Below are 25,461 nucleotides of genomic sequence, written 5' to 3' on the forward strand. Positions count from 1 at the left end.
TTAGCTTTTAGTCCTTACGTTGTCCCTCTTGATAGTGGCGTTTCAGTGCCCGCTACCTCGATGTTTTGTACGGTAATGAACCATCTGATGTAATAAATGTGTTATCAGCTTCCTAAGATATCACATTTAGTCACCTCTGATGAGGGGATGCTTCAGATGGTGATACAAATCTGCACTACTGTTATCTGATCTTTACAGGATCTGAAAGTGTACTCCAAGCGAGAAAATATGTGAACGACTCTACTCTTGTTCAAGTTTATTCAGGATGTATGGGTCAGTTTTGGCGAAGCTAGAACGCAAATCAAGAAGTGGCCCATTAGTACTAATATGTTACTTAATATGTTTATTTTTTATTTCTAAACATCAATTAGTAATTAGTAGCTGGCCAATGGATTTTGCAATTGTGGGGTGGGGGCATAGACCCTTTTGGCCTACATGTAGCTCCGCCGATGTGATTCAGTCGATATCTTATCTCAATCCCATAACGGTACAATTAGAGCATCTCCAATGGTTTGGTAAAAAACAGCTCCCTAAAAGTAGATGTAGGAAGTTGCTAAATAAAATTAGGGAGTAGAAAAAATAGTGCTCTCCAATGGTTCCTTACATTTAGTTCCCTAAATAATTCAAATTCTGCCAGCTCCGCTGGGCTTTTTGTTAATGGGCCTTTTTGTCGAGGGGCCGCCCGCGCGCGGCCTTCCAGACGGCGGCGGCGCGGCTTCTGAGGGCGGCGGCGCGGCTTCTTGATGGCGGTGGCGCTGCTTCTTGAGGGCGGAGGCGTGGCTACGACGGAGGAACGGCTTCCCGAGGACGGCGGCGCCCGGACGTCGAGGGGCCGCCCGCCCGTGGTCTTCCAGAGGGCGGCGACCCGGCTTCTTGAGGGCGGCGGGCAGCTTCTTGAGGGCGCCGGGTTCCTCTAGCGGCGAACCATGGGGCGAAGAAGGAACGGAGGGCTCTGGACGACGACGCAGGAATGGGGAACGAGGGCTCGGCGGCAGCGGATAAGCAGAGAGAAGGCGCGAAAGGGGAAAAAATGTGGCGCGAGTCGACGGATTTTGGCGCGGAAGTGCGGTTCGGGACTCCCTACCAGCTCCCGACATTTAGCGATGAAGTAGGGTGAGGTAGGGACTTGATAAATTTAGCAAGTAGATTTAAGGAACCATTGGAGTCATATTTTTTCTAATTACTCCTTAATTTTATGTTTAGGGAGTTTTTTAGCTAACCATTGGAGTTGCTCTTATAATGTGGACCGAAGAAGCTGCCATCTCGGATGCATCCGGGTCCATTAGAGGTTAGATGGATCAGCAGGATCATCTTGAACACAGAGAAGGCCAATGTTGACACATCTAACCATAGTATGCGCCACATATGAAAAATCCACGATGACCAAGATAGTTCTTTGGTCCAATGCTCCCAGATCTGGATTGACTTTATTTTGTACCATTCTCTCTAACTCAACAGGACTGAACTGAACTAAAAAGAGGTGCAGTACAGTCAAGGTGAGAAGATAGGCGCCACCATTATGTTTGCCCGTGACAATCTTTAAAAGGAGAGTAGTGAAGCTTTACACGTCTGATTTGTTGGAGTATCTCATTGCATACATGGGCCGTTGCTTGTTGCTATTTTAGTATGGATAAAAAGTTATATTAATTTTCAACTTATATTATTTTGTCGATGGCCCAACCAATTCTAAACAGCATCAAAAGGATAAAAGAGAAAACATAAAAGAAAGAAAAGGAAACATATAACATTAAAATCAAACACAAATGAGCCACCCAACAGACCCTCAAATTGAATTTAGCTACTTTTTTGTGGTAAAAATTGAATTTAGCTACTAACAATAATAACGGTTGGATTAATACAGCCCATAACGTTCTTGACAAATATAACCTGAGGTAATCACTAGATGAATTGTATGGACTAAATTTCGACTGACATAAAATAGAGCGCAACTAAGAAACTATGAATTAATATGAAATGATAAGACTAAGCAATTTTATATATTCATTCCTGGTATGATTCCTTGTATCCTCTTTCCCTTCGGAGAAAATAATAAATAAATATTATACCAAGGCAGCCGCCGCTAATATTGGTAACTCATCATATGGAGTAGTCTACACGAGCACGACGCAGTGCGCCGTTTGTCCTACTCAACCTGGATTAACTTAGTTTCCATTTCTTTTCTCCATCTTTTTTTTCTTCTTTCTCTTCTTCCTCCGTAGCTAATTTTTTCTAAAGCGTGTGTTGGTGGTGGGGGTGGTGGAGGGGCTTTGAGGGTGTTTGAGCCCCCTGCCTCAAGCTGGATCCGCTCATGCAGTCGCGCGGAGAAAAGCCTCCACTTGGACAACTACTCCGGACGTCCTTCCTGCAGCGAGCGCCCGGCCGGTCCGTCCAGTAGGTCCGACACTTGGCGATAGCCGAGCGTGGATGCCTCATGCCTCTGTTTCCGGCCGTGGTGGTGGACGCGGACGCGCCACCGGGCCAGCAACTGCGCGGTCGCTGTCACGGGCACGGCCAGGGTGAGGGATCGACTCACATCAAACCTGTAGTGTCGCGTCTCGCCATGCCGCTACACGCCACACCGCACCTGGAAGCCAAGCGCAAGCCCGAGTGACGGCCGGGCAATCATTCTGCCTGCCTCCTGTCATCCTGTGTGCTCGAGTGGCCGAGGAATTTTTCGTTCGAGGACGACGGGCGACGGAGCCTGCCAGCAGCGAGCGCTGGGTGCGCGCCGCCGCCGTCGAAGCATCCATTCCGTTGGCCGGCTGCTGGCCCACCACAGGCCACGACGACTGGACACAACCACAAAGCGACAGACATGAGCTACCACTTTTCGTGGAACAGGACGAGCTAGCACAGGGGTCAGGGAGGCAACACGATCAGTGCTTCCACGAGTTGATCTGGGATCGTCGATGCTGTGGCCGTTCGCTTGCCGTGTGTGCGGCGAATGGCAGGGCCCCATCGTGCCATTATTTCTTTAAACTTGCTGAACCGTCGTCCAATCCTAGTTTAGGAGGCATGGGACGCGATGGATGATGCCTCACTCAGGTCACAGCCTCGCGTCAGGAGACAGTGCTAGTGCCACGTAGATGCTTTATTTGCCTCCCCCCTTCTCTAATCCAAATGGTCTTAGTGAAGTACTGCTTGGTAATACCGTCACCACGTTGCTTAGTGCTCTAAAAGTGAGCAATTCCTGCTGGGCGGGGTTGGTGTACAGAATAGTAAAGCAGTGCCGGCCGAATTGTTATGTTAAGCGCGTTGGCCATACACATATATTCAGATATTCTGGTTGGTCATAGGGAGCTGAGCAGAGCAGGCCCGGGCTTCAGCCCCTAGCATTTGGTTTTGCTTTGCTCGCAGCGTATGCCCTACGAGCTGCCCCTGATGAGGAAGGATGCAGTCAAGCAGCCTGCAGTTCCCCGCAGAAGGAACGGCCGGTGAAGTCAAGCAGGAGTAAGCACTTGGCGCCTTGGGATTATAGTTCTTGTTTAGATGGTCGCCATCATCATTCTACCACCGGCGCACCAAGCTTTATTTTATTTAATTTAATTTTTTATCGTGTTGCGTCTCCTTTTTCTTCCATGGTGAACATTGTAGCGCCGTGTGTCACTGTCACCCTACCGCCTCCTTATTCATAATTGCCGATGGTACACATGACGCAAATAAATAAATAATGCTCACGGCCCGCTTGCCGGCTAGGCTAGCTTGCTTCTGATAGATAAGTAAGTCTCGTCATTTCCCACGTACACGTCACGCTAGCACCAATCAATCAGCAGCTCATTAGAGAAAGATTATCAAATAAAAGATACACTAGTATACCCATATTATTAAAAGTATCACTGCAAATTAAGCAATAAGCGTACGGAGCTGGAGCTTAGCTTAAGATAATATTCCGTACGGTGTTCCTAAAAGACATGGGGGGAAGCAGAATATACCCGAGGAGATGCTCCCGATTGCTCAGCTCACCCGTTCGAAAGTTTGGTCCCGGCTGCCGAGGGATCTAACACAGAACTTCCAAGCCCTCTTTTTTTTCTTTTTATTACTGCTTGTTGCGTAAATTGTTGGTTTAAAAGGTTAAAGTAACAAGTTGGTATCTCGAAAGTCAAAATATAATACTAGGGCGATGGTGCTTGGTTTGTTTTAGTATGGTTTAAGGAATCCCCAGAGTGGGGTGTCTCTACTCCCTCCAGATGCCACTTTACACTTAAATTAGGCATATGCATTTTGCTCCATCCATCAATATCTTTATACGCTGTAGGAGCCTATTTTTGAATGTGCAAAATATTTTGCCTCCATCTCATTTTGGGTGCATGTCCAGTGAGAAAAACGCATAAATGTTGAAAACAGTTAAAGGTTAAAAAAATGCTTTAAAATTTTGAAAAAAATTAAAACTTAGTACATGCATAGTCCATCCATAAAAGATGCCATTTTCTGCAATAGTTGGGATTCAAAGTTATAGATTGATTTATATAAAAGAGAAAACTACTTAGTTAACGTAAACTCTGATCACCTGTATACGTATGCAATTTTTTTTTACGAAACACAATACGGGTGCAGATGCTCATACTTAAATAAGTGTTATATTTTCTGTAAAGATACATTTGATAGCATAGAAAATAATATGTGGTTCATATTTATTCTGTTAATATACAATTAGTAAAAATTTTGATACATGGTCAGAAAATGTCAAGCAAAAGAGAGAAACAGTGTACACGGCTGCACCCTAGAACTCTGCACCGAGCCGTGCCTCCTCTCCCAGCCAGGCGAAGACAAAAGCGTGGCTCTCGTTTCCATTCCATTTTCTCGTGCCGCTGGTGGGCCCACGCCCCAGTTCTCAATTACCCTCTACAGCAGTTTCAAGCCAGTTAAGTTAAATACCTACATGTCTTCTCTCTCCCCAGGATCCCATCTCTCCCAAATCTCTCTCCCCAACCTCTCCCCAAGCAGGCGGCGCGCTCCCACCTCGCCTCCGGCCGCGTCCCACCTCGCGGGCTGCCCCGGCCCCGCCTGCACCCACCAGCGGCCCGCCCGCGCCCCGCCCCAGCTCTGCCCGCGCCGGCGCCCGCGCCCCACCAGCGCCTGCGCCGGCGGCCCGGCCCAACCTCGTCTCCGGCCGCGCTCCGCCCCGCCTGCCATGGTTTCGTCGCGCACCCACCACATGACCGCCTCCTCCCCTCCCACCTCCACCCCCAATGGCGGATGCTAATCGACCCACTCTTGTTCCGCTCGAAGCAGCCCCAGACCGACGCCGGGCCAGGGGTCGGCGCCCGTGGCGAGCTGAGAGGCGGTGTCTTCACCAAGTCCGGCGCCGGCAAGGGTTTCGCGTCTCGCGTGTAGGTAAGCGCCTCCTCCCCCACTTCTCATCCCTAAATGGATTCATAATAATCTTGCCCCTCTATTCATTTTTATCCGCGTGGGGTTCCCTTGCAACTGCCTGATAGCTCCCCCTGTATTGTGGATCTGCAGGTTGTGGTCTATCAGCTGTAGACGCGAGATTTGTCTTTGCTTGAAGTGGTTCACAGTAAAACGGAGACGGGTTAGCGTTGTTCCTGAAATCTGTTGGTTCATGGGGAGTCAGACAATGGCATCACAGGCTGGGGGAGGAGGCGGGGGCGGCAGTGGCAGTGCTGGCGCAGTGCAACGCGGGCAGATGCAGAACCTGGCAAGACAAGGGTCTCTGTATAGCCTCACCCTTGACGAGGTGCAGAGCCATTTGGGAGAACCCCTGCATAGCATGAACCTTGATGAGTTGCTCAAGAGTGTCTTTCCTGATGGTCTGGACCATGATGGTGGCACTACCAGTCAGTATGAGCAGACTTCAAGCCTCTTGAGACAGGGGAGCATCACCATGCCACCTGAGCTTAGCAAGAAGACAGTGGATGAGGTGTGGAAAGGCATCCAGGATGCACCGAAGAGAAATGTCACAGAGAGTGGTAGGAGGAGACGGGAGCGGCAGCCGACACTTGGGGAGATGACGCTTGAGGATTTCTTGGTGAAAGCTGGGGTCGTCACCCAAGGATATCTGAAGGACTTGAATGATGTAGGCAATGTGGAGCCGGTTGGTAGTGCTGGGCCTGCCGGTTTGACAGCTGGAGCACAGTGGTTAGACCACTATCAGCACCAGATTACAGCTATCGAGCCCCATCAGCATGGGCAACACGGCGTGCCAGGTGCTTATATGCCGAGTCAGTTAGCCCTTCAGCCACTGAATGTTGGGCCGGGTGCTATTCTGGAATCATACTCTGAGGGCCATATTACTTCGCCAATGATGGGTGCACTTTCTGATTCCCCAACACCTGGTAGGAAGCGTGGTGCCCCAGGAGATGTGGCGGATAAGTTGATGGAGAGAAGGCAGAAAAGGATGATAAAGAATAGGGAGTCAGCTGCTCGTTCAAGGGCTAGGAAGCAGGTTGCAACATTTGTCTGCTGCCTTTCTATGTTTAACATGCTTTTTTTGTCAGCAATTCTCTAGATACAGAAGAGGATGGATGAAGATTTATGAATGCTAATTTCTTGAGTTAGTTTTTCTTGTTAGCAGTGAGTAGAAAATGTTAGACATGATGACTTGCTGTTCTTCTTAAACCTGAGTATTTCTTGCACTGTATTTGCAACAGGCCTACACTAATGAACTGGAAAACAAGGTATCTCGATTAGAAGAGGAGAATGAGAGGCTAAAGAGGCAAAAGGTACTATGTCATTCCCTTTTGCGAGAAAGCGTTGTTTTCTTGCTCCATGTTTGGTTGGTGAAGACGTGCAGTTACCAATTAGTCTTTTATCTTTTATCATCACTTTCTGTTTCCGAATAGGTGTCAGGTTATCTGATAAGTGACAGGAAATATATGTGATTACCCTTACTAACACTTGGATCTATTTTAATTCTCACTGTGAAGCTACTTTTAAGACCTGTATTTATATAAACATCACTAAACCTCCTATAGTTTGTAACCTCCATTTGCTTTATAGTTGTAGCATATATTTTGCTTCCATTACTGGAGATAAACCATGTAAAACATTTATTGGAGTAGATGCATGTACCAAGGGCTAATTCTTATCTGTAATTGTAGCTGACTATTTGGGGTTATCTTTTATTTACCTTCTCATCAAAAGTCCAATATTGTTAAGGTTATGTTATGAATCACAGTCATCAACAGGTTACATTATGCTATGGTGGATTATGCGCCAAAAAGTAGATCAACATGTTCATTGAAAAATTCTGAGAGTCACTTTACATTTTCTGGGGATGTGAATGTACAGCAACATTCTGATTTTCTGTCCTACATCAGAAAGGGATGGATCTAATCCCTCTATAATAGAGAGGTGTTGTTTGTTGTTATCATTTTGTTGTGGAAACTGTCTTTCTGAAGTTTTCCTGGATGACTCAAAAGTCCTATAAGTTTAGTTTTAGTGTAACTTGGTATATTTCATATGTTGAGTATATTTTGAACTGCATAAGTTTGAGTTCTACTTTATATTACGGCTTCAGATTTCACTTACAACTTCAGTAACATTATCACTACTACCGTTCTTATCTTTATATATGCTACTTTTGATTGATGATTTGTAACTGCAAATTCGGAATTGATATCCTTATAACGGTGATAGTTATAACTTTACATTTTATACGACCACCAATTCAATCAGTCTGTTGCTTGATAGCCTTACCTATGTGTTTTGGTAACCTTCAGTTGTAATCCTAACAACAATTACTGATCCACAGCTCAAGCTTAGTTCTTGTTGAGGCGATTTTGTTTTGTTGGTTGCATATAATGATGATGCTGATTGCATTAGATGGCTATTTCATTACTAAATGATTCTCTTACAGTTGTAGTAAGATTATTGGAAATTGAGCTAGACTGAAGCAATTTTCTGATACTGTGTTCTCACAATTTATTTCCTGTGTGGCAAAAAAAAAATCGAAACCGTGATAAGCCCTCTGCCACTGATGCAAAAACTCAGATGCTTGCAAATAATTTGTTGGCTTGATTTTTTGCTTGTTTTATTCAATTTAATACAGTTCCCACAATAGGTTATCATATTCCTGTACTCCAATGAAATTAATGTTTTGTGTTATGTTCAGGAGTTGGAGAAGATACTTTTCTCTAAGCCTATGCCGGAACCCAAATATCAACTCAGGAGAACTGGCTCGGCGGATTTCTGATTATGTCCAGAATATCTAGTTTTGTAGTTCTCTGAGTGCTGTGGCTTGTAAGGATTTGCCTCTTCGGCTTAGAATCATTTGCTAGCTTGGGAGTTTTTGGCTTATCCTAGCTCGATGGTTTGCTCTCTAGATTAGCAGGAGCCTAGCATGTGCTGTCGGAGCACCGCTGTTTCTCCTCTGAGGCCTTGCTACTAGCCTAGTATGTAAAAATCTAAATCTGCAGGACTCATTTAGGTGGTCGTAGCTTTCTTTACATGGTGACTTAACCCCTGCTCTTCCATGTGTGATATTCTGTGCTTGCGAAACTGCATTGTGCCAGATGGATACATATAACTCTGAGCAGTATGAAACTTTTTTTTCTTTTGTAACCTCAGCTAAATTACATAAGACTCCTGTGCTTGTTCCCCCCATTTCCTTTTATCAAGTGATGGTGATAAGGTATGAGGCAGTTCGTGATGCATCTTCTGGGATAATGATTTCTTTCAAAAAAAAACTTCTGGGATAATGGCTTAAAGATATCTCTGAATTGCCGAAATGCTTAGCTTTTCCTGAAATGTGGGCACACAGAATCAGGTTAAAACTTCTGGGTCCTTTTTAGTCCTTACCTCTACATCATAATCTGTTTGGAGATTTTTTTTTTGGTTAACTTGTGGTCCTGGAGTTAGTCAGGGTTACCCGCCCTGAATCGGTTGCTTACTGCATCATATTCTGGAGCCTCCGTCAGATGCTGTTTCGAGCTGTAACTGCCGTTGCCTTATCTGTTGGTGAAGCGTCGTTTGCAGTGTGAACAAGATGCTGATGAGTTGTTCTCCGACGAAAAACTCGTGTTGATGTGTCTATTTTACCAGCACTAGGTGTGAATGAATTGTTTCAAGCGCAGGTTGAGACAACAAATCAACTGTAGACTGTCAACCCCGCATTATCAGAGAATTGGTTGAATCGGTTCAGCTGTCGTTTTTTTAGGGCAAATTCAGCTGTTGGTTTAATCGTGATTAGATTGATACATACTTATTCCTACCATCTGACCGGCAAATAAGATGATAGTCACATTCTGCCACTGTGGCGGCCACACTTCCTTCGACATCTCGCAACCGTGTCGCTTCGCTAAACTCGCCTCACGGCCTATGTACGAGAGTACGCCTTGCTTCTCAGAAAGCGTAAAGCCAAAGTTGGTGTGTGAGTTGTGACAGCACGGGCCAAGGGTGCAACGACTTCAGCTGCGGTCTGCGGAGGAGCGCGAGGCGAAGGCGACAGAGAAATTGGAGGGGATGACCCGGACCAGCGGTGCCCAAGCCCAACATCCTCCGGCGACGGCGAGCGGCGACCGCCTCGCGGTCATCGCGTCTCACTTATCCCACTCTTGGCTCGGCACTCCGGCGCACATGGCCGGCGAGAAGGAAGCCGCACTCGCCGCCGAGCCCGTGGACGGCCCCACCATGTCAGCCTCTCTCAACCCTCCCAATTTATACTGTCACTTCGATTTGGGTGAATATGACGGAACGCTCGTCTGAGTCGGCTGTGGTTTGGTTTTCTTGCACGCGCGAGCAGAGCCCTGGATTCTGGGTCGTAGCCTCGTAGGGATAGTTGGACTTGAGCGGAACCGTCTGCACAGCACTGAATCCAATCTCGAGCGATGGTTCGTGTAGCCAGGATCCTATTCTACTCCGCCGAATCTGAAATCGATAGGTTTTGTAGGGACATTGATGTGCTAATGTGATCCAAGTTGTGCTTAGATTATCACTCGATTGGATGAATTTAGGCAGATATATGGCAACATCTGAACACCCACCTAACTACCTAAGGGCCTGGTTTGCAGGTGTTCAGTTGAAACCATCGCATTCAGTAGCACAAACCCATCTCCTCAACAGGTGGGAATTTTCATTGAGCTCCTTAAAATCTATGGTTCCTCTGGCTGCATTCGTTTGTCCATTTGGATGCACTGAACCTACGGCTGGGAAACATGCAGAAATCTTCCTCCGGTACCTTTTCTGTTGCACACTCAGTCAAGTTGGTGGTGACCTGCAAGATGTATATGTGTGTAAGGACAAACAATAGAAACAAATAATGAAATATTAGGCAGATACACAATGCTTAGCTTTCACACTTGCTGCTAGGATATGCCAAATACTAGCCAACATTTGTTGAATTTTAAGTTTCATTTTTCCTTTTTTCTGAATTAAAGAGGTTGCTTTAGTTGTTTCTAGTTATGACTACTATACTACCGCTTCTCACATGCATGTGTCGTATGTTCTCCATTGAGATGATTAGTTGTCTGGTTTTTGCAGTGTTGAAAAAAGTATCGGGAAGGAGATCCCATCTCAGGTGGTTTATGAGGACCAAAAGGTAATCTTATCTGTGCTATCTGGATCAAGTCCTTAATTATCTAAGGCTATCAACTTTCTGGTATTTCTAGCTTTAAAAAATATTGGCGCCTTCACCACCCTTGGTGCCATGTCAGCAAGGTTGATTTTCCTCATTGACATGCTATTGACAAACTCAAGAACTACTTATCCTCAGGTGGTTCCTCCTTGACAATCTGGGTCAGGAATCTGTTGAAATTTAAGTCTCACCTGGTGCCATTAAGCAGGGGTCCGTGCTTTGAAGTGTGAAGTCTTCAGCAATTTGCGCTCCGGAAATAACACCTTCCATCTCCCTGGAGAGCCAGCAATTTTCAGAGAAAGCATCTTCACATATATCCAAGAATTACTGTCAAACATTATGCTATTCCCCATTTGCCACATACAATGCAAAGCTGCAGAGCAAGTAGTTTTAAGAACAACATGTTTATTGTTGCAGTGTTGCTATATCACGTGATTACAGTAGAATTTTTATCATTTCTATTCAATTGTTCTACTGCAGGTCCTTGCATTCAGAGACATTTCACCACAAGCTCCCATACATATTATAATCATACCCAAGGTTAAAGATGGGTTATCCAGGCTGTTGAAGGTACTTATATTCACTTCCTTCTTTTCTCCCATTCAGATGGATTGTGCCAAATCCATACTGTAAACCATGTTTCGGAAACAAATTTAAGAAATTCAATGAAAGATACTATGTGCCTTGTACACAGACGATTTCCATGATGCAGTATCAGATGCTTAAAAATAAGATGAATTTATCTGATGCTATGAATGATAATTATTTTCAGTACGCAACGATACATAGAGTACAATCTATTTGATGATAGGCAGTATCTTTTCAGGAAATCATTGTCCTCTCGTGTCTGGTTGAATTCTTTTTTTTTTTCTGGTGATAAACCTAGCAGCACATGAACGTTCATGTATCTTTTCCATTGTATTTGTTGCTTTAGAGACGAGAGTAGTAAGTTTGTCGCGGCACATGAACGGTTCATGTATCTCTTGAAGGGTCAACCTGCCACTAGATGGGCTTTAATCCTTTAACCCTTCAAGAGCTTACCTCTCAGCGCCTGTACGCTGTACCCCATAGAAGATAGAACTCTCTGAATATGAAGGGCAAAATGATATGACATCATCGGTACTGGACAGTGGAACGCAGGAAAATGGCACCCAGGTTTAGGACTTATTTAGGGATTCAAGGTTGTTCAACTGCAATTCACTGCATATACTGAAGGCAAAGCAATCAACCCTAACTGCAATGCGCTATCGTTGTTGTTCCCAGGCAGAAGAAAGGCACGTCGAGGTCCTGGGCAATCTTCTGTATGCTGCAAAGGTTGTAGCAAAGCAGGAAGGGCTTGGTGATGGCTTCAGGATTGTCATCAACGATGGGCCCGAAGGATGTGAGTAATGTTCGTCGGTTCTGATGAGACCCATCTTGTTGGGAATCTCTCGTTGGTGGCCATCCGACTGATTTTTCTGCCTTCGGTTACGTAGGTCAATCTGTGTATCACCTCCACGTCCATCTTCTCGGGGGACGGCAGATGAACTGGCCACCTGGGTGAGTTGGTGTTGCAGTTTCCACAAGAGCAATTTAGAAATTACACGTCTGGAATTCACTTACTACTGCGGTAAGATGCATATCGTCCTGTGCACTGGAGCCTGCGTTGTTATCTGAGCCAATGCTGACAGCGTACAGACGCGAAGGACTCCATGGACATGTATAATCGTTGGCAAAGGTTAACAGACCATCGAAATGGTTTCGTCAAGTGCTGTAATTTGTTAAGCATGGTAGATGGAGAACGGCGGAGCTCACCCCCATGATTCTGTAGGCTATGCGGAGCTCACCCGTTCCCCTCGCTTCTCATTTTTCTCGCCCGCGGTAAAAACAGAGGATTACCGCGTGGTAAATGGTATTAGTGGTTTTGTAAGCTCATTTCATGAACTCCTCTGTTTCTCAATCATATGTGATTCTCTCCCTCTCTCTCTCTCTCATACATCTTACAAGAAACACCTCTCTCCCTCAATCATTACTAATCATGCGAAGGTCTTGCAGGCCAAAACCGGGAATTATCTTCTGACAATATCGAAACCCAGCCGTTTTCGAAAAATACAGGGAATGAAACCGGCAACCCAAGATGCTCCCAATTCCGCGTACTGTTCAACCAAACGCCAGGTTGCACCAGCTGCGATCTCGCGGCAGGCGTAGGTGGACAGGTGGTCGCGCCAGCCCACGCGGGAGGCCTGCGCACTTGGTACAAGTCCCCACCAACTCCTCCCCCCTCACCAAACCCGGAGGACCCCCGAACACCACACCCCCCCACCCCCTCCCCCACCCACTTCACTACACCAACCCCCAAAACCCTTCCCCCCATCTGAGGCCGTCCCGCACTACCAGCCACCTCCCGCACCGCGCCGCCGCCGCCGCCGCCGTCTTCTCGCACGCGCGGCAGAGGACGCGCGCGATCCCCTCCCGCCCACCACCGGATCGCGCCATGGCCTCCACGGCCTTCGCCGCCGCCAAGCTCCTCCCGGCCCACCTCGACTCCTCCCCGCGCATCGCGCCACACCGCGCCGGGCCCACCGCGAATCTCTCCTTCGCCCCGCTTTCCTCTTCTTCCTCCTCCGCGGCGTCGCTCCTCCGCCTCCGATCCCCGTCGCCGTCGGGCCCGGGAGGCAGGCTGCCCCCGCCCCCGCGCTCGTATGGCGGAGGCGGATCTGGCGACGCCGCGGACTCCGGTGGCGGCGACGGCGACGGCCGCCGCGGGGGCATCCTCGGCGTCTTCCTGGCCGGCTGGGCCGCCCGCGTCGCCGCGGACCCGCAGTTCCCGTTCAAGGTGCTCATGGAGGAGCTCGTCGGCGTCACCGCCTGCGTGCTCGGCGACATGGCCTCCCGCCCCAACTTCGGTCTCAACGAGCTCGACTTTGTCTTCTCCACCCTCGTCGTCGGATCCATCCTCAACTTCGTCCTCATGTACCTCCTCGCGCCCACCGCCGGCGTCGCCGCCGCCGCCTCGTCCGCCGCCTCCGCGCTCCCCAGCCACATGTTCGAGCCGGGCGCCTACTCGCTTGGCTCCCGCGTCGCCACCCTCGTGTCCAAGGGCGCGACCTTCGCGATGGTCGGGTTCGCGGCCGGGCTCGCCGGCACCGCGCTCTCCAACGGGCTCATCGCCATGCGGAAGCGCATGGACCCGGAGTTCGAGACTCCCAACAAGCCGCCGCCCACGCTGCTCAACGCGGCCACCTGGGCGATCCACATGGGCGTCAGCAGCAACCTGCGTTACCAGACTCTGAACGGGGTCGAGTACCTGCTCGGCAAGGTCGCACCGGCGCCAGTGTTCAAGGTGTCCGTCGTTGCTCTCCGCTGCATGAACAACGTGCTTGGTGGCATGTCCTTCGTGTTGCTTGCCAGGTTGACTGGATCGCAAAGATCAGATAAGCCAGCGACGGCTGCAGAAGAGAAGGAACGGTTGATAGCTGTGGGCAATGCCGCCGCAGATGCCATCAGTGAGGCAAAGGACGGAGAGGGTAAGTAAAGTGGGTAGAGGAGGGTGCAAGTGGATGCATGCATGCTCGCGTCGGGCATCACCCTGAGCTTCGTTTGCGGCTTCTTGGAATAGGCCAAGAAACCTGTAGATGATAAGTGGGTTGGAATAAGGAGTGAGGCTCAAAACATTTTTCTTCAATCTGTTTGTGGTGATGACATGCTTAGTTGATCTTAGAATAAAATTTTTCTCTCTTGTCCATTTGATCTGACTCAATGGGTAGCCTGCTTGCCATACTTGAAGTTATTTGATTTGCATGCAATCTATGATCCTGAATTATCCTATGATGTAAAGAGAAGTGGGTTCATGACCCAAAATATAAGAACTTGATGCTGTCTAGTTTCTTCATGTAACCAAACCAGTGGCTGAAACTTTTGCTCAAATGTTAGACATTTAAATCTGCTGTTCTTTTTTCTGCTGCTTTGGTAATGGCTGTGATATGCCATTACAGTAAAGTTGATGCAATAAGGCCATGGTGCCATGCCTAAACAGTGCTGGGTCTAAGATGTTTGTAGGAACTACATTTTCGTACATTTCTTTGTAGTTGTGTTTATGTAAAAATTGATTCTAATTCTTAAAGATCAAGTGGGAAAAGATTTGTGGGTTTTAACTCGAGTGAGTGTATAATTGTTTGCTCAATGGCACATTGTCATCCTTGGCATTGCAAATTGAATCAAGGATTCAAAGTTGTAAAGCCAGTTGAAGTAGACCTGAAACTCCAATGGTCACGGAAGCAACGTTATAGCTGTGTATGTTGGCTGGACATCTATTTTTTCTGGTGCTAATCAGCAGCCTTTTACCTTTCTCCAAATTTTTTTTGAATACAGGACCTCGTATTGCTTGTTTCTGTGGCTGTGCAGCTGTTGCTCTCAGGCTTGAAAACGTCGGTAGAATCAAAGTTTCAGAATGCTCCCTGTTGGTCATGCATACCTTTCTTAATCTGACTTGTGTTGGTGCTGTGCAAGAAAGTTCGTTTGTCTGTTGTTTACGGTCTTGGGAAGTCTGGTCTTAGCTGTGCTTATTCATTTTTTTATTATTTTCGGAACAAAGATTACGAACAATAGCTTAACATACTAGTATTCATTTCTGATTAATTCGGATATCCTGCTTGGGCATAGCCGCATATACTATTTCCTAATTCCTGTTGTGGTCCCTCTTGGGCCTTGGCTTTGATCCACTGGAGTACTGGACCATTAGGATTTTATAGTTTGTAGCGACGCTGTTGTTGGCAGACGTTGAGGTCCGGTCCCGAATGCGGATGCCTCCGCACCTTTTTTGTTGGTAGACAGCGACCTCCAGCAATTCCGGGTCCAGCGCTCTTTCAAAGTTTCGACAGGTCGCACTTGACGTGTTATGCTTGATCGGATCGCAATTCTAAAGACGTGTGTGGCCTGAGGCGATCCCTCCATGAAAAAGACGCCAGACGCGACGACGTCCATGTCATTGTCACCCGACCCGTGCGCTGTGGCGTTTGCGCCTGGCGCGCATCGACGCGCGACCTGAACCCGGACGGGGACACGGGAAGCACGCCGAGCCCCGAGCCTCCACGGCGTGGTCGCACGCCAAGCACGGCGGCTCGGCGCCGCGGACTCGTCGTTACCGTCACGTGCCTCCATGGCATGGTCGCACGCCAAGCACGGCGGTTCGGCGGCGCAGCGGACTCGTCGTCTCCGTCACACCTCCGCCGCCGCCGCCACTTGCCTGCGCCTACGGTCCCCGCCGTCCGCCTGTAGCTGCCAAAGCAACTTTCAGATGCCTCGGAATGGTCGCCCGGCTGGAGTAGTCACGGGACAAGCAAGCTACAGGTTCCGTGCCGAATCCAGCTGTTTGGTGCGTTCCCCGCGGCGCGGGCGCTGCCAAATGTGCCGTTCGGAGACGGGATGCTTTTACTCGGGAGGCCGGGCAGGAATTCCGCCGCCCGCTCTTGTCCGTTTGGGTCGCCGGCGCGCCGCTCCGGAGTCCAGCCATGCCACGCCATGACGCAGCGCGATCACGACTCGTGGTGCCCCGCTGCCCCCTGTAGAACCGTACACGCGTCGCGTGCATGTTACAGTAGACGTGGTACCCACGGCGCCATCTGAGGCTCGGAGCTCTGCCTGCTGCTCCTCCTCTGAAGAAGGCAGTCCAAGTCGCCATGTGCCGCCCTCGTCAGGGAATGCTAGAGTTTCTTCTCTGTTTTTTTTTTCTTTTTGCAAGGATACAAGGGTAGAACCGACGAACCATAGAGAGGGACTGTTGTTCGATGGACGAGGCGGGCATTGAGGCAATGATTAGCGTGGTCAAACTGGTGAGTTCAAAGGTTTGTGCCTTTGAGATCTTGGAATGGATCTGCCATGTGGAGGTTCACTCTTGCTTTTGTTATTCTATATAAACTCTAATTACCAATTAACTCCAGTAACATGATCAGAGGAACTGAGCGTCAGGTACATTGGCAGGTTTCTCTTAATAGCACTGCTGATATCTGGATCTGGAGCCACTGACTCGTAAAGCAGCTTTGTAGTGATTCTATGATTGGATGCTTGTAGGTAGGAAGGACCACAGCAATGAGGAGCACAAGGTTAATGCATTGTGATGGCCGCTGTCCTCCAATATATCAGAAACCATTTCCCTCAACATGCATCAGCCATGATGTTACATGCTCTGCAAGTTGACAGGAAATGAAGACTAAGATTGCACTTGACGTCAAAACTCACATTAAGAATAGTTAAAAATTCAAGAAACTCATGTTTCATAAACTAGAAAAGCTTCTGCTAAAATAAGACTTTTTTACACAAAAAATAGTTTATAAAAAATTTAGGGAAGAAAATGAAAGTGGATGCAATCTATATATGGCTCCATGTGCCGCCCACAATCGCCGAATGGGCACTCACGCAAAAGATAAAAATGCGAGTTGGTACATGAACCGTTGGTACGCGCCCGTCACATGCTAAATCAAACACAATCATGGGAGCTCCTGAGGCCGGATCTCTAACCTCTCGCTCTCGGTGCTGACTGTACTCACATGGAAGCTTTTATAAGAGCAACGGCTTGAGTTCCTGGTCCTCGCTTCTCAGTTGATCCCATCATTCACTCACCAGTAGCTTCTATCAGGCCCCCCCGGCAAAAACGCCAGCACAAGGCCATGAGAGCTACCAGCGTCTGCGCCTCCTTCCTCTCCGCCTTGCTGCTTCTGCATTGCATCCTGACGCCGTCTGGTGTCGTGGTCTCAAAGGAGAGGATCCAATCAAGAAAGCTCTCGCAGAGTGTACTCGTCAGCTCGGAGAGAGCACGGCGACAGGCGTTCCACGCACACGCAGTGGCGGCCGCGGCGAACAAGACTCCTGGCGCCCAGGTGTCCGAGAACCTGAAGAAGCAGACGCCGAGCAGGTCCAACCCGATACAGAATTAGCTGGAGTAGGTCATGATCTGTGAGCGACTCTCGGAATGCATTCTCTGCACTTATGAAGTCTTTGCAGGGATTTGCTTTTCTTTTAGTTTTGTTTTTGTTTTGCTAAATTTGAGACTTGTGTTTATCATTGCTTGTACAGTAGAGGAAGATAGCATATAGCCATATAGGTAGATAGAAAGGGGATTTTCTGTTGTTTCCGTCTCCCAATTGTTCATAGATTTTCTGTCACGTTCAGTGTTCACCTTTTCCAGTCTAATCTGTAAAGAACGTTCTAGTGATATCAGGTTCTACTCACAGGACTAATTTCATTGCCATTTTGAAAATGTTCTTTTTGTAGCTCCTGGGATTCTTGTAGGAAACTGAACAGATAGATAATTAGTAAAATCTCACAAAAGAGTTGTTACCAATTTTTCATTTTTTTAGAACTAAGTTTCAATAACAGTTGACATATTTCAAAAAATGTTAAACTAGATTTTGAATATTGTTCCCCAGTTTTCAGAAATATTGAGGGGGTCCCGAATGTCTAGTGCTAGATAGAGGCTCCCTCAGCAAAAGAACCAATTTCTATGATATTTTACCTCTTGATTGATGATCATGAATTTTCAGACGCCGTGCTAGCTTTTTTTTGAGATAATACGCCGTGCTAGCTAGAAATCCAACTTCAAGCTCTGTGCTTGCATGGGCGAGAGGGAGAGGAGCCTGGCGCGAGGTAGGGGTGAACCCGACGGGCAGGGCTCACCTGGCGGTGAGGGAGAGAGGGAGAGGAGAGGAGCGGGTTAGGCTGCTGGGCCAGGGAAGGGAGGCGGGGTGGCCGGTTGGGCTGGGCGTTGCAGGAGGAAGGGAGGGAGGAAGAGAGGGAAATGGGCTGGGCTAAAAGAGAAACGGAGAGAGAAAAAGAAATGCATTCAAATGCATTTGAATTTGAATTTAAAATTTAAAATTTAATTAAAAGATAAGCAATAAAATAATATAATGTGGCATGAAATGCATAAAATTTATATTTTCTTATATTTCTTTTTATGCCTAGGTAAATTATTGTTAATTAAAGTAAATGTTCTGAAACCGAAAGGAAATTAAATAAAAATCTTATGGATTCTGTAAAAATCTAGCAAAAATTATTTAGTTATTTAGGTTTCTGATTTGAAAATTAGGGTGTTACATCATCTGTGAATTCAGTAAGTATCTCATCAAATTTTGTCTTTTTTTTATTCTCATGCTTCTCATGCTTCAAACTAGTGAGATTAAAGGAAGGTTTTGGTCCGTACCTTCTCTGCGAGTTAGGCTCGCAACCAAATGCGTACCTGAAACAGCGACATGGAAATCAAAATTAAGCTTCATGCGAACTACATCTCGCACCATGTACCAGCAGGTATCTTCGTCGATGAACTCGTTCCTCCATGGAGACCTGCAAGAGGTCCACCTGTACTTGCGTCCTTGACGGCGCAGCGTGGCGCAGAGAACTGCAAAGAAGGGCAGCTATACCAGCTAACAAGTCCAATCGGATGAGGAGATCTAGAAGAGGAATGAGCACTCAAGAACTACACAGAAGAGCGCAAGCATGAAGAAGGAAGAGAAATACTCTGCTCGCCGGAGCTCCAAGGAAATAGCCGGCGTCCCCGAGCAGAGAGGGAGTTAGGGGGGATGTGGCACAGGTACATGGCCCCGGCGAGCAGATGGGTCGTGGCCGCAGAAGGAAGGCAGTGTCGAGCTGAGATTAGAGAAAACGGAAGAGAGGAGAGATTGTTGGAGAGAGATAAAGGAAGGGGAGGAGAGGAGAGAAGGGAGGAAGCTGAGATGCTGCAGGTACACGGCAGAGGAGGAGAGAGAACGGTGAGAGATGGAGGAGGAAGATGCTTGCATTGAATCCTGTATAGATTCGTATATTTCAAGTATAATGGGAAAGCGACATAATACGTTTACTGGTGCACCTGACAACGCTCCACATCCCGATGTACCAGTCCCCACCGTTAAGCGGGCTCCAACGGTCCTAATAAACACGACTGAAAGCATACAGTCTAAAAAACCGCTTTGTTCGACAAAGCCATCATCACGTGCTATTAGATAAGCTGGACCAGGATGAATACCACAAGCTTCTTCGCTAGGACGTCCTGTTAGTAGTTTTAGCCTTTTAGGCAGGCATATCAGGTATCAGGAAGTTCATGTGTAGTAGGAGGAATTTCAAAATCAAAAAGATATAAGGTAGTTTTTGAAAATGTTCCCTTTATTCATATACAAGCGTTCATATATGTAAACGATGGCCAATATAATAGTAAGTAATTAACCCGACCTTATTCAGGATCATATCTTCTATGCGCGGTAAGATCCCCCTATGTAATTTTTACTATAGTGATGACGTGGATGGATCTCCTCACGGGCATAGCACGATGTCGTAGTTGGCGCCCTGCGGGCAGTTGAAGGTGCTGGTCCGGTCGTCCTTGGCGTAGCTGTAGGCGTCCGGGCACAGCCCCTTGAAGAACTTGGAGTAGTCGGTCGGCGGGCACTTGTCCTTGTACGGGCCCTGGCAGCAGTAGGTGTCGCCGCCGAACTTCTCGCACGCGCTGGCGCATCCACCCGGCACCTTCAGCTCGGCGGGGCAGCGCGCGTTGACGTCGGCGGCGCAGCTGGGGCCCCTGCCGCCGCACTGGAAGGACATGGGTACGTTGAAGCCGTCGACCAGGGAGACGTCGATGTAGTCCGGGTTGCCCAGCGTGTACTCGGCCAGCGTCGCGGGGGGCCTCCCGGACACGGTGCACTCCAGCGCGCCGCCGCAGTCCCCCGTCTCGCACGACCCGCGGCCGGCGCCGTCGAAGGCGCAGCCCGTGCGCGCCCACATCCGCGCGCTAGACGTGCCCGCCGGCACCTCCACGGTCCACGTCCGGCCCGGGTCCAGGCGCGCGCCGCCGCCCGGGAGCGCCGCCGGCCACAGCGTGTCCTTGCAGCGGTTGATGACGTTGAAGGTGATCGCGTCCGCGGTGGCCGCGGCGAGGGCGACGGCGGCGAGGAGGAGAACAGCGGAGGCGGACCTCGCCGGAGACGCCATTGCTGATTGCTTGATTCCCTAGCCGTGCACTGTCAGTCTGTTGTTGGCTGTGACTGTGAGCCTGTGAGCACGTATGGAGGAGATCGAGGGTATTTATAGATGCATGGCGACAGGCTGGTGCCATGGCATGGTGTAGTGTGGTTGCGTGTGGAAAATTCGTAACAAAATTTCCACAAGATTATGCGTTCGTGTTTGGCATGGCGTGGATGAGTTGTACCAAAACTTTCGGTCAGGTCAACAGGTCTACCGCAAACCATACGCGTATCTCGACGCAGAGCTGGGTCTAGAAATGTATGCAGTTCTTCAGGGAACCCGGGAGAGACCGCCGGTGTTGGGCGTGCACGGCTTGGCCCAGCCCGGCGGCAGGCACGGCCGAACCAACGTGTCGGGGCGGCGGTGCGCACGGGTGGGCTTCGTCCAAGAAGACTTTCGGAGACGTACGTAGGCGAACCATTTTGTCCAGGTCCATCACCGTTCGTAGTCCTATATATACTCCTATCCCACAGGCTAGTACCTAGTAGCGGATACGGCGCCGCGAGACCCGGCGGGATCGAGGTGCACGGCCGCGGCAGGTTGCCACGTACGCCGTCAAGCTTGCCGGACACCGGCACTGTTTTCTTCTCCCAGCCAGAGAATTCCTACGGGCACCTGTTGATTTCCATGCATGTGTCGATGCATTCAACGGTCAAGGGAAGCGAGGACGTGCATGCAGATGCAGCGTCAGAGAGAAGAAGAGACCCCCGGCTTTACGCTGCCCATATGGGCCAAGGCCTATTTGCTTGCATAGCTGCGGCCCAAAAATCTTGGCCCAACACTCATATTCGTCTCCATCAACAAAGCTATCCGTGGCCATGTGTAGGTTATATGTCGCAAATGCGATGGGAACACGTCTTGAGCTCTTGATGCACGCACTACATGTACGAAGAAAGTTTTTTTTCCTTGTGGAACATTTCTTTCGCCGCTGGAACCATCAAACAAATTTTGCGTTGCGCGACAAATTGAATTTCAGTCGCACATACGAGGGATGCATAGTATTTCCCGTAGCTATGCCCTCGCCCTTTTAATCACTAAAAGTCCGTTTGGCACACATTTTACCAGCTCTGGCTTCAGCTCTTTGCTATAGTACTCGACACTGTTCTGCACTGTAGCGTGAAGCCGGAACGGAACCCGCTGGTCAAAATGAACTGGGAAACATGTGAAGTCGATGAAGACAGTTTTCTTGACTTTATCGGCTTCGTGCTACAATGCTCTGAACAGTGATGAAGCCGGAGCTAATAGAAACGGTGTCAAACGGGGTCTTCATGCTTCATCTCTAGGGGGCCATGCGGCCGAGTTCACCGCTGCCAGCCTGCCACCCCCACCCATCGCCGATTCGCCATCCTAGCTGTCTATACTATGGGTTACCATTATGGCCCCAGCTATTACCTCCAACCACGCACCGGTGCTCCACCACCCAACCCAAGGGCAATGGCGCCTTTGCCATTTCATTGTCCGGCCACAAATTGTGGCAACCACCGAACTAGCCACTGCCCAAAGTCTCGGTCCAACCCGTTCTATAGCCTAGGGGCTATTTGAATTTCCGGACTAAATTTTAGTCTCTATCGCATCGATGTTTGGACACCGATTAGGAGTATTAAATATAGATTATTGTATAAATTGAGTCTAATTCACGAGACGAATCCATTGAGCTTAATTACTTTAAGATTTGTAATGTTATGCTCAGATATGCTAATGATGGATTAATTAGATTTGATAGATTTATCTCGTGAATTGCCCTCCAGACTAAAAATTAGTCCTTGATTCAAACAGCTCCTAACTTCTAAAGTTCTAAGAATGCAGAAGAAAAGAAGAAGAAGGAGGAGGAAGGAGAGTTTTTTTTCTTTGAGGGGTAGAAGAAAGGAGAGATGACATGTGACATATGGGGGGGCAGAGTGCAGAGTGGGCTGGACCGTGAGGAAAAAGAGAGAGAAAACCGGCCCACGACCCCGTGCGGAAGGGTGTCCGAAGAGTGGCACGCGGCTGGCTAGGCTGCCTCCTCCGATAATCCTCTCCTTCGGCGCCTTCGATTAGGGAACGGGAAACACACACACTTCATGCTAATCACGTGATTTCAGTAGGCACAGACGGTGTGCTGCCACCGCGCACAACGAAACATCTCGATTCTCTATGGTGGAGGCCTTGGGCAAGTATACCACATTCATACGCTAAGATGATACTGCTACTGTACCAATCACAAGCCACAAGAAGCACCGGAAAAGCGGAAAGCAACATGTCTCTGAAGCCCTCGGGATCTCTAGAACCCATTCATCTCCAGAAGATACGTGCGCCTCTTCATCAGTGCCTTCACAGCAAACCTCAGGGGTCCATCGAACGCGCCTGACACAAAGGCTTCGGCTTCCTTCCGACCGCCATGGCCGCCGCCGCTCCCGTCGCCGGCGGGCTTGATGACGAGCAAGGTCGCGCCCTGCAGCGCCAATCCGCCAGGGAGCTCGAGGCACGGGGCGTATCTCAGCTTGATGTTGCACGCGGGGACCTGCGTTCTGTTGGAGCACGCCGAGGCCGACGGCTTGTGCTCCCTGAAATCCCTCAGCTGCTCCCACCCCATGCGCAGCGCGCCCTGCCCGTCGGCGTCCGCCAGGACCAGGCTTCTCAGCGTCGGATGCTCGTCGACGATCGATCGGAGGAGGTAGTGCCTCGTCGAAGCGGCGATCAGGCAGCTGATGGTCCACACCACACGGAGCTTCAGCCCGCCGTTCGTGTAGAAGGACTCGGGCATGGTTCCACCGTCATCCGGAGGCGGCTCGTGCACACCGCCGGCGGCCTTGCGGCTGACAAGGGTGCCGCCCAGGATCACGCAATTCTGAAGCGTGCTGCCATACTCCGCCCGCCACTTCAGCAGAACCCCCTCCTCGACGCCGACGTCCCCCGAGGGCAGCTCCACCCGAATGTTGCGAACGTGGGAGAAGCTCCGCAGCACCTGCGCAGGCGAGTGCTGGGAGAGCTGGGGGAACAGTGGCCGCCCGGCGCCGTTTGGGTTGCCGCCCATGTCATGGAAGGGCTTGGTGATTGCGAACAGCACCAGCTTGAGTAGATGCGAGAGGATGTTCTGGGGCTTGGGCGACGACAGGTTCAGAGCAGCATCGGAGTCACCGTCCACAGTCACGACGCGGTCGATCTTGACGCATACGTCGTGCACAAGGGGAACCAGGCCGCTGAACCGCTTGGACACGGCAGAGCAGCGGCCGAGCGAACGCACGTCCTCGAGCTTGTTCAGGATCAGCAGCACGAGTGAATCCGGCAGGCAGTCGAAACGGTCAAACTCCAGGACCGGGTCAGCGTGGATTCGAGCCTTGGCATGCATTGCCCGATTCAAAAGTCGTCCCTGCTTGCTTCTTCAACTGACTGAAGAACTCTGAAACTGCTAGGAAAGAGCTGAATCTTTCTTCTATTTTCGAAACTGGTCTGAACTAGCTAAATCTTCAGGTCTTCGAATTCAATCTGTTTTCTGAAACAAAAGAATCAACACTACAGTAAACAGCTAATCCGACTGGGGAGGGCAAGCTTAACTGCACAGAGACAGAGTAAAGCAGCATCACACAAATTTGATGCAGGACGGGAAACGAACTGAACTACGCAAAGCAGCATCGTATCAGAAGCTGAAAATTATCATTAAAATCGCCAGGAAGTATACTACTTCTAATAAGCAATAAACAATGCTTAGAAACGACTACAAGCCATCAAAGTGGAGAGAGAATTAACTATGACTCGGCATATAAATCAAACTAATCCAAGAAGACAGGCAGTACCTCAGAGTTCACCACGAGCGCGGCTACGGACACCTCGAGAGTCCGAAGTAATGCCCTGCTCCAAGAACCCGATCCTGTCGCCGGAACCCCACCGGATCCAGCCCCGCCGAGCCGGTAACCGCAGGCACGCCGGAGACCACCCCGGCAACGGCCAAGAAATCGGTGCCTTCAGGCTCCGAAACCGTCAGAAAGCTCACCGGCTCGAGCGCAGCTTCAACGCCCAGCAATCTGAGATGACGCTGCGATTCGGGAGACCGGCGACGGATTCGCGCGAGAGGAGGGAGGAGGAACGGAGCGGCGGGGGAATTTTCGCTCCTGGGCTTCGGGGACGACGGTTTCTCTTTAGTTTAGTGCGGGGAGAAGCGTGCCGGCCGGCCGCTCGCCGCGGCTTTAATACCAGCGGAGCAGTGGTAGGATTCTCGGTGGAGGTAAAGCGCGGGCCCCGCCACGGCGAGGTGATTCGTTCGAGCTCCTCCGCGACGGCGTGGCGGCCCCGTGACGGCGTTACGGGGATAGGAGAAAGTGGGGAGGAACCCGGTGCGGTGACCGGGTTGGTCACGCGCGCGCGCGGCAGATGGCCAATTTTCCTATTGTTTTGTGCACCCAATCCTTTTTCTTAAATTTTTAAACTAAAATCTTCTGGAGTCCCTACACGACAATTCACAATATTTACGGTCCTACGAAAATCGTTTTATCCTTCTTTACAATTTTCATTATATACTTGCCCTACATTTTTCAGGCAATTTCCTTTGCCTTTTTCCAGTTAGAAGAACACATGTATCTTTAATTAACCTCTTTCCCATGCAGGGTATAGTACTACTACACTGTAGCGAGATTAATTGAGGATAAGTTGGTCATTTCGTCTTCCTTCCTAATTAAAACATGTATTGGTGAGTTGGGCTATTTAGACTTGAAAACAAGAGGGCTCTGACGTTAACAGCGAATGATAGTGAGTTAAAGTACTCCAGCTCCCATCACCACGGGTGAGACCTGGACAAAATCGCAGCAATAACCATGAGTCAAAGCGCCAGGTATGGCCGCAGGCACCACGTAGTAATCGACAAAGAGCTCCACGGAGCTCACGCTGTGGCGTTCCTGTACGTGACGACGCATGATGTCTCACTAAAGGATACATAATCCTTTTACCATGCTTTGCTCGGACACCTCACT

The 25,461-nt window shown here is 49.3% G+C and overlaps 5 protein-coding genes and 1 long non-coding RNA gene across 8 annotated transcripts; 3 read left to right on the forward strand and 3 right to left on the reverse strand.

Annotated features, from left to right (window-relative positions):
- The first annotated feature begins 4,886 nt into the window (after positions 1-4,886).
- LOC112894942 (ABSCISIC ACID-INSENSITIVE 5-like protein 2) lies at positions 4,887-8,542 on the forward strand. Of its 2 annotated transcripts, none has more exons than XM_025962793.1 (4): positions 4,887-5,334; positions 5,464-6,406; positions 6,612-6,683; positions 8,075-8,542. In XM_025962793.1, the coding sequence occupies exons 2-4, from the start codon at positions 5,564-5,566 to the stop codon at positions 8,153-8,155; spliced, it is 996 nt and encodes a 331-aa protein (XP_025818578.1). In that variant the 5' UTR covers positions 4,887-5,334; positions 5,464-5,563; the 3' UTR covers positions 8,156-8,542. The 2 variants fall into 2 exon arrangements, with proteins under 2 accessions (XP_025818578.1, XP_025818579.1); XM_025962794.1 differs by lacking the exon at positions 8,075-8,542 and adding an exon at positions 6,805-8,055 and having other exon boundaries at positions 6,612-6,730.
- Positions 8,543-9,306: 764 nt separating this feature from the next.
- LOC112891394 (14 kDa zinc-binding protein-like) lies at positions 9,307-12,491 on the forward strand. Of its 2 annotated transcripts, none has more exons than XM_025958240.1 (5): positions 9,307-9,593; positions 10,441-10,498; positions 11,015-11,104; positions 11,798-11,915; positions 12,010-12,491. In XM_025958240.1, the coding sequence occupies exons 1-5, from the start codon at positions 9,424-9,426 to the stop codon at positions 12,075-12,077; spliced, it is 504 nt and encodes a 167-aa protein (XP_025814025.1). In that variant the 5' UTR covers positions 9,307-9,423; the 3' UTR covers positions 12,078-12,491. The 2 variants fall into 2 exon arrangements, 1 of the variants encoding a protein (XP_025814025.1); XR_003228545.1 differs by having other exon boundaries at positions 9,515-9,593; positions 10,673-11,104; positions 12,010-12,042.
- Positions 12,492-12,831: 340 nt separating this feature from the next.
- Positions 12,832-14,455, forward strand: LOC112891390 (protein RETICULATA-RELATED 3, chloroplastic-like). Its single transcript, XM_025958234.1, has one exon. The coding sequence runs from the start codon at positions 13,008-13,010 to the stop codon at positions 14,046-14,048; it is 1,041 nt and encodes a 346-aa protein (XP_025814019.1). The 5' UTR covers positions 12,832-13,007; the 3' UTR covers positions 14,049-14,455.
- A 2,408-nt stretch (positions 14,456-16,863) lies between these two features.
- Positions 16,864-19,187, reverse strand: LOC112891395. Its single transcript, XR_003228546.1, has 3 exons — positions 19,025-19,187; positions 18,711-18,905; positions 16,864-17,400 (listed from the first exon to the last, which is right to left on the reverse strand). It is a non-coding gene; the product is annotated as an uncharacterized LOC112891395 (long non-coding RNA).
- Positions 19,188-19,648: 461 nt separating this feature from the next.
- LOC112891393 (pathogenesis-related protein-like) lies at positions 19,649-20,535 on the reverse strand. Its single transcript, XM_025958239.1, has one exon. It carries the CDS (start codon positions 20,483-20,485, stop codon positions 19,814-19,816), a length of 672 nt encoding a protein of 223 aa, XP_025814024.1. The 5' UTR covers positions 20,486-20,535; the 3' UTR covers positions 19,649-19,813.
- A 2,058-nt stretch (positions 20,536-22,593) lies between these two features.
- Positions 22,594-24,638, reverse strand: LOC112891391 (F-box protein At4g18380-like). The gene is made up of 2 exons (XM_025958236.1): positions 24,292-24,638; positions 22,594-23,990 (listed from the first exon to the last, which is right to left on the reverse strand). The coding sequence occupies exon 2, from the start codon at positions 23,844-23,846 to the stop codon at positions 22,779-22,781; it is 1,068 nt and encodes a 355-aa protein (XP_025814021.1). The 5' UTR covers positions 23,847-23,990; positions 24,292-24,638; the 3' UTR covers positions 22,594-22,778.
- Positions 24,639-25,461: the final 823 nt, after the last annotated feature.

This window comes from Panicum hallii, chromosome 5 (genome assembly GCF_002211085.1).
Source record: "Panicum hallii strain FIL2 chromosome 5, PHallii_v3.1, whole genome shotgun sequence".
In the NCBI taxonomy this organism is placed as follows: domain Eukaryota; kingdom Viridiplantae; phylum Streptophyta; class Magnoliopsida; order Poales; family Poaceae; genus Panicum; species Panicum hallii.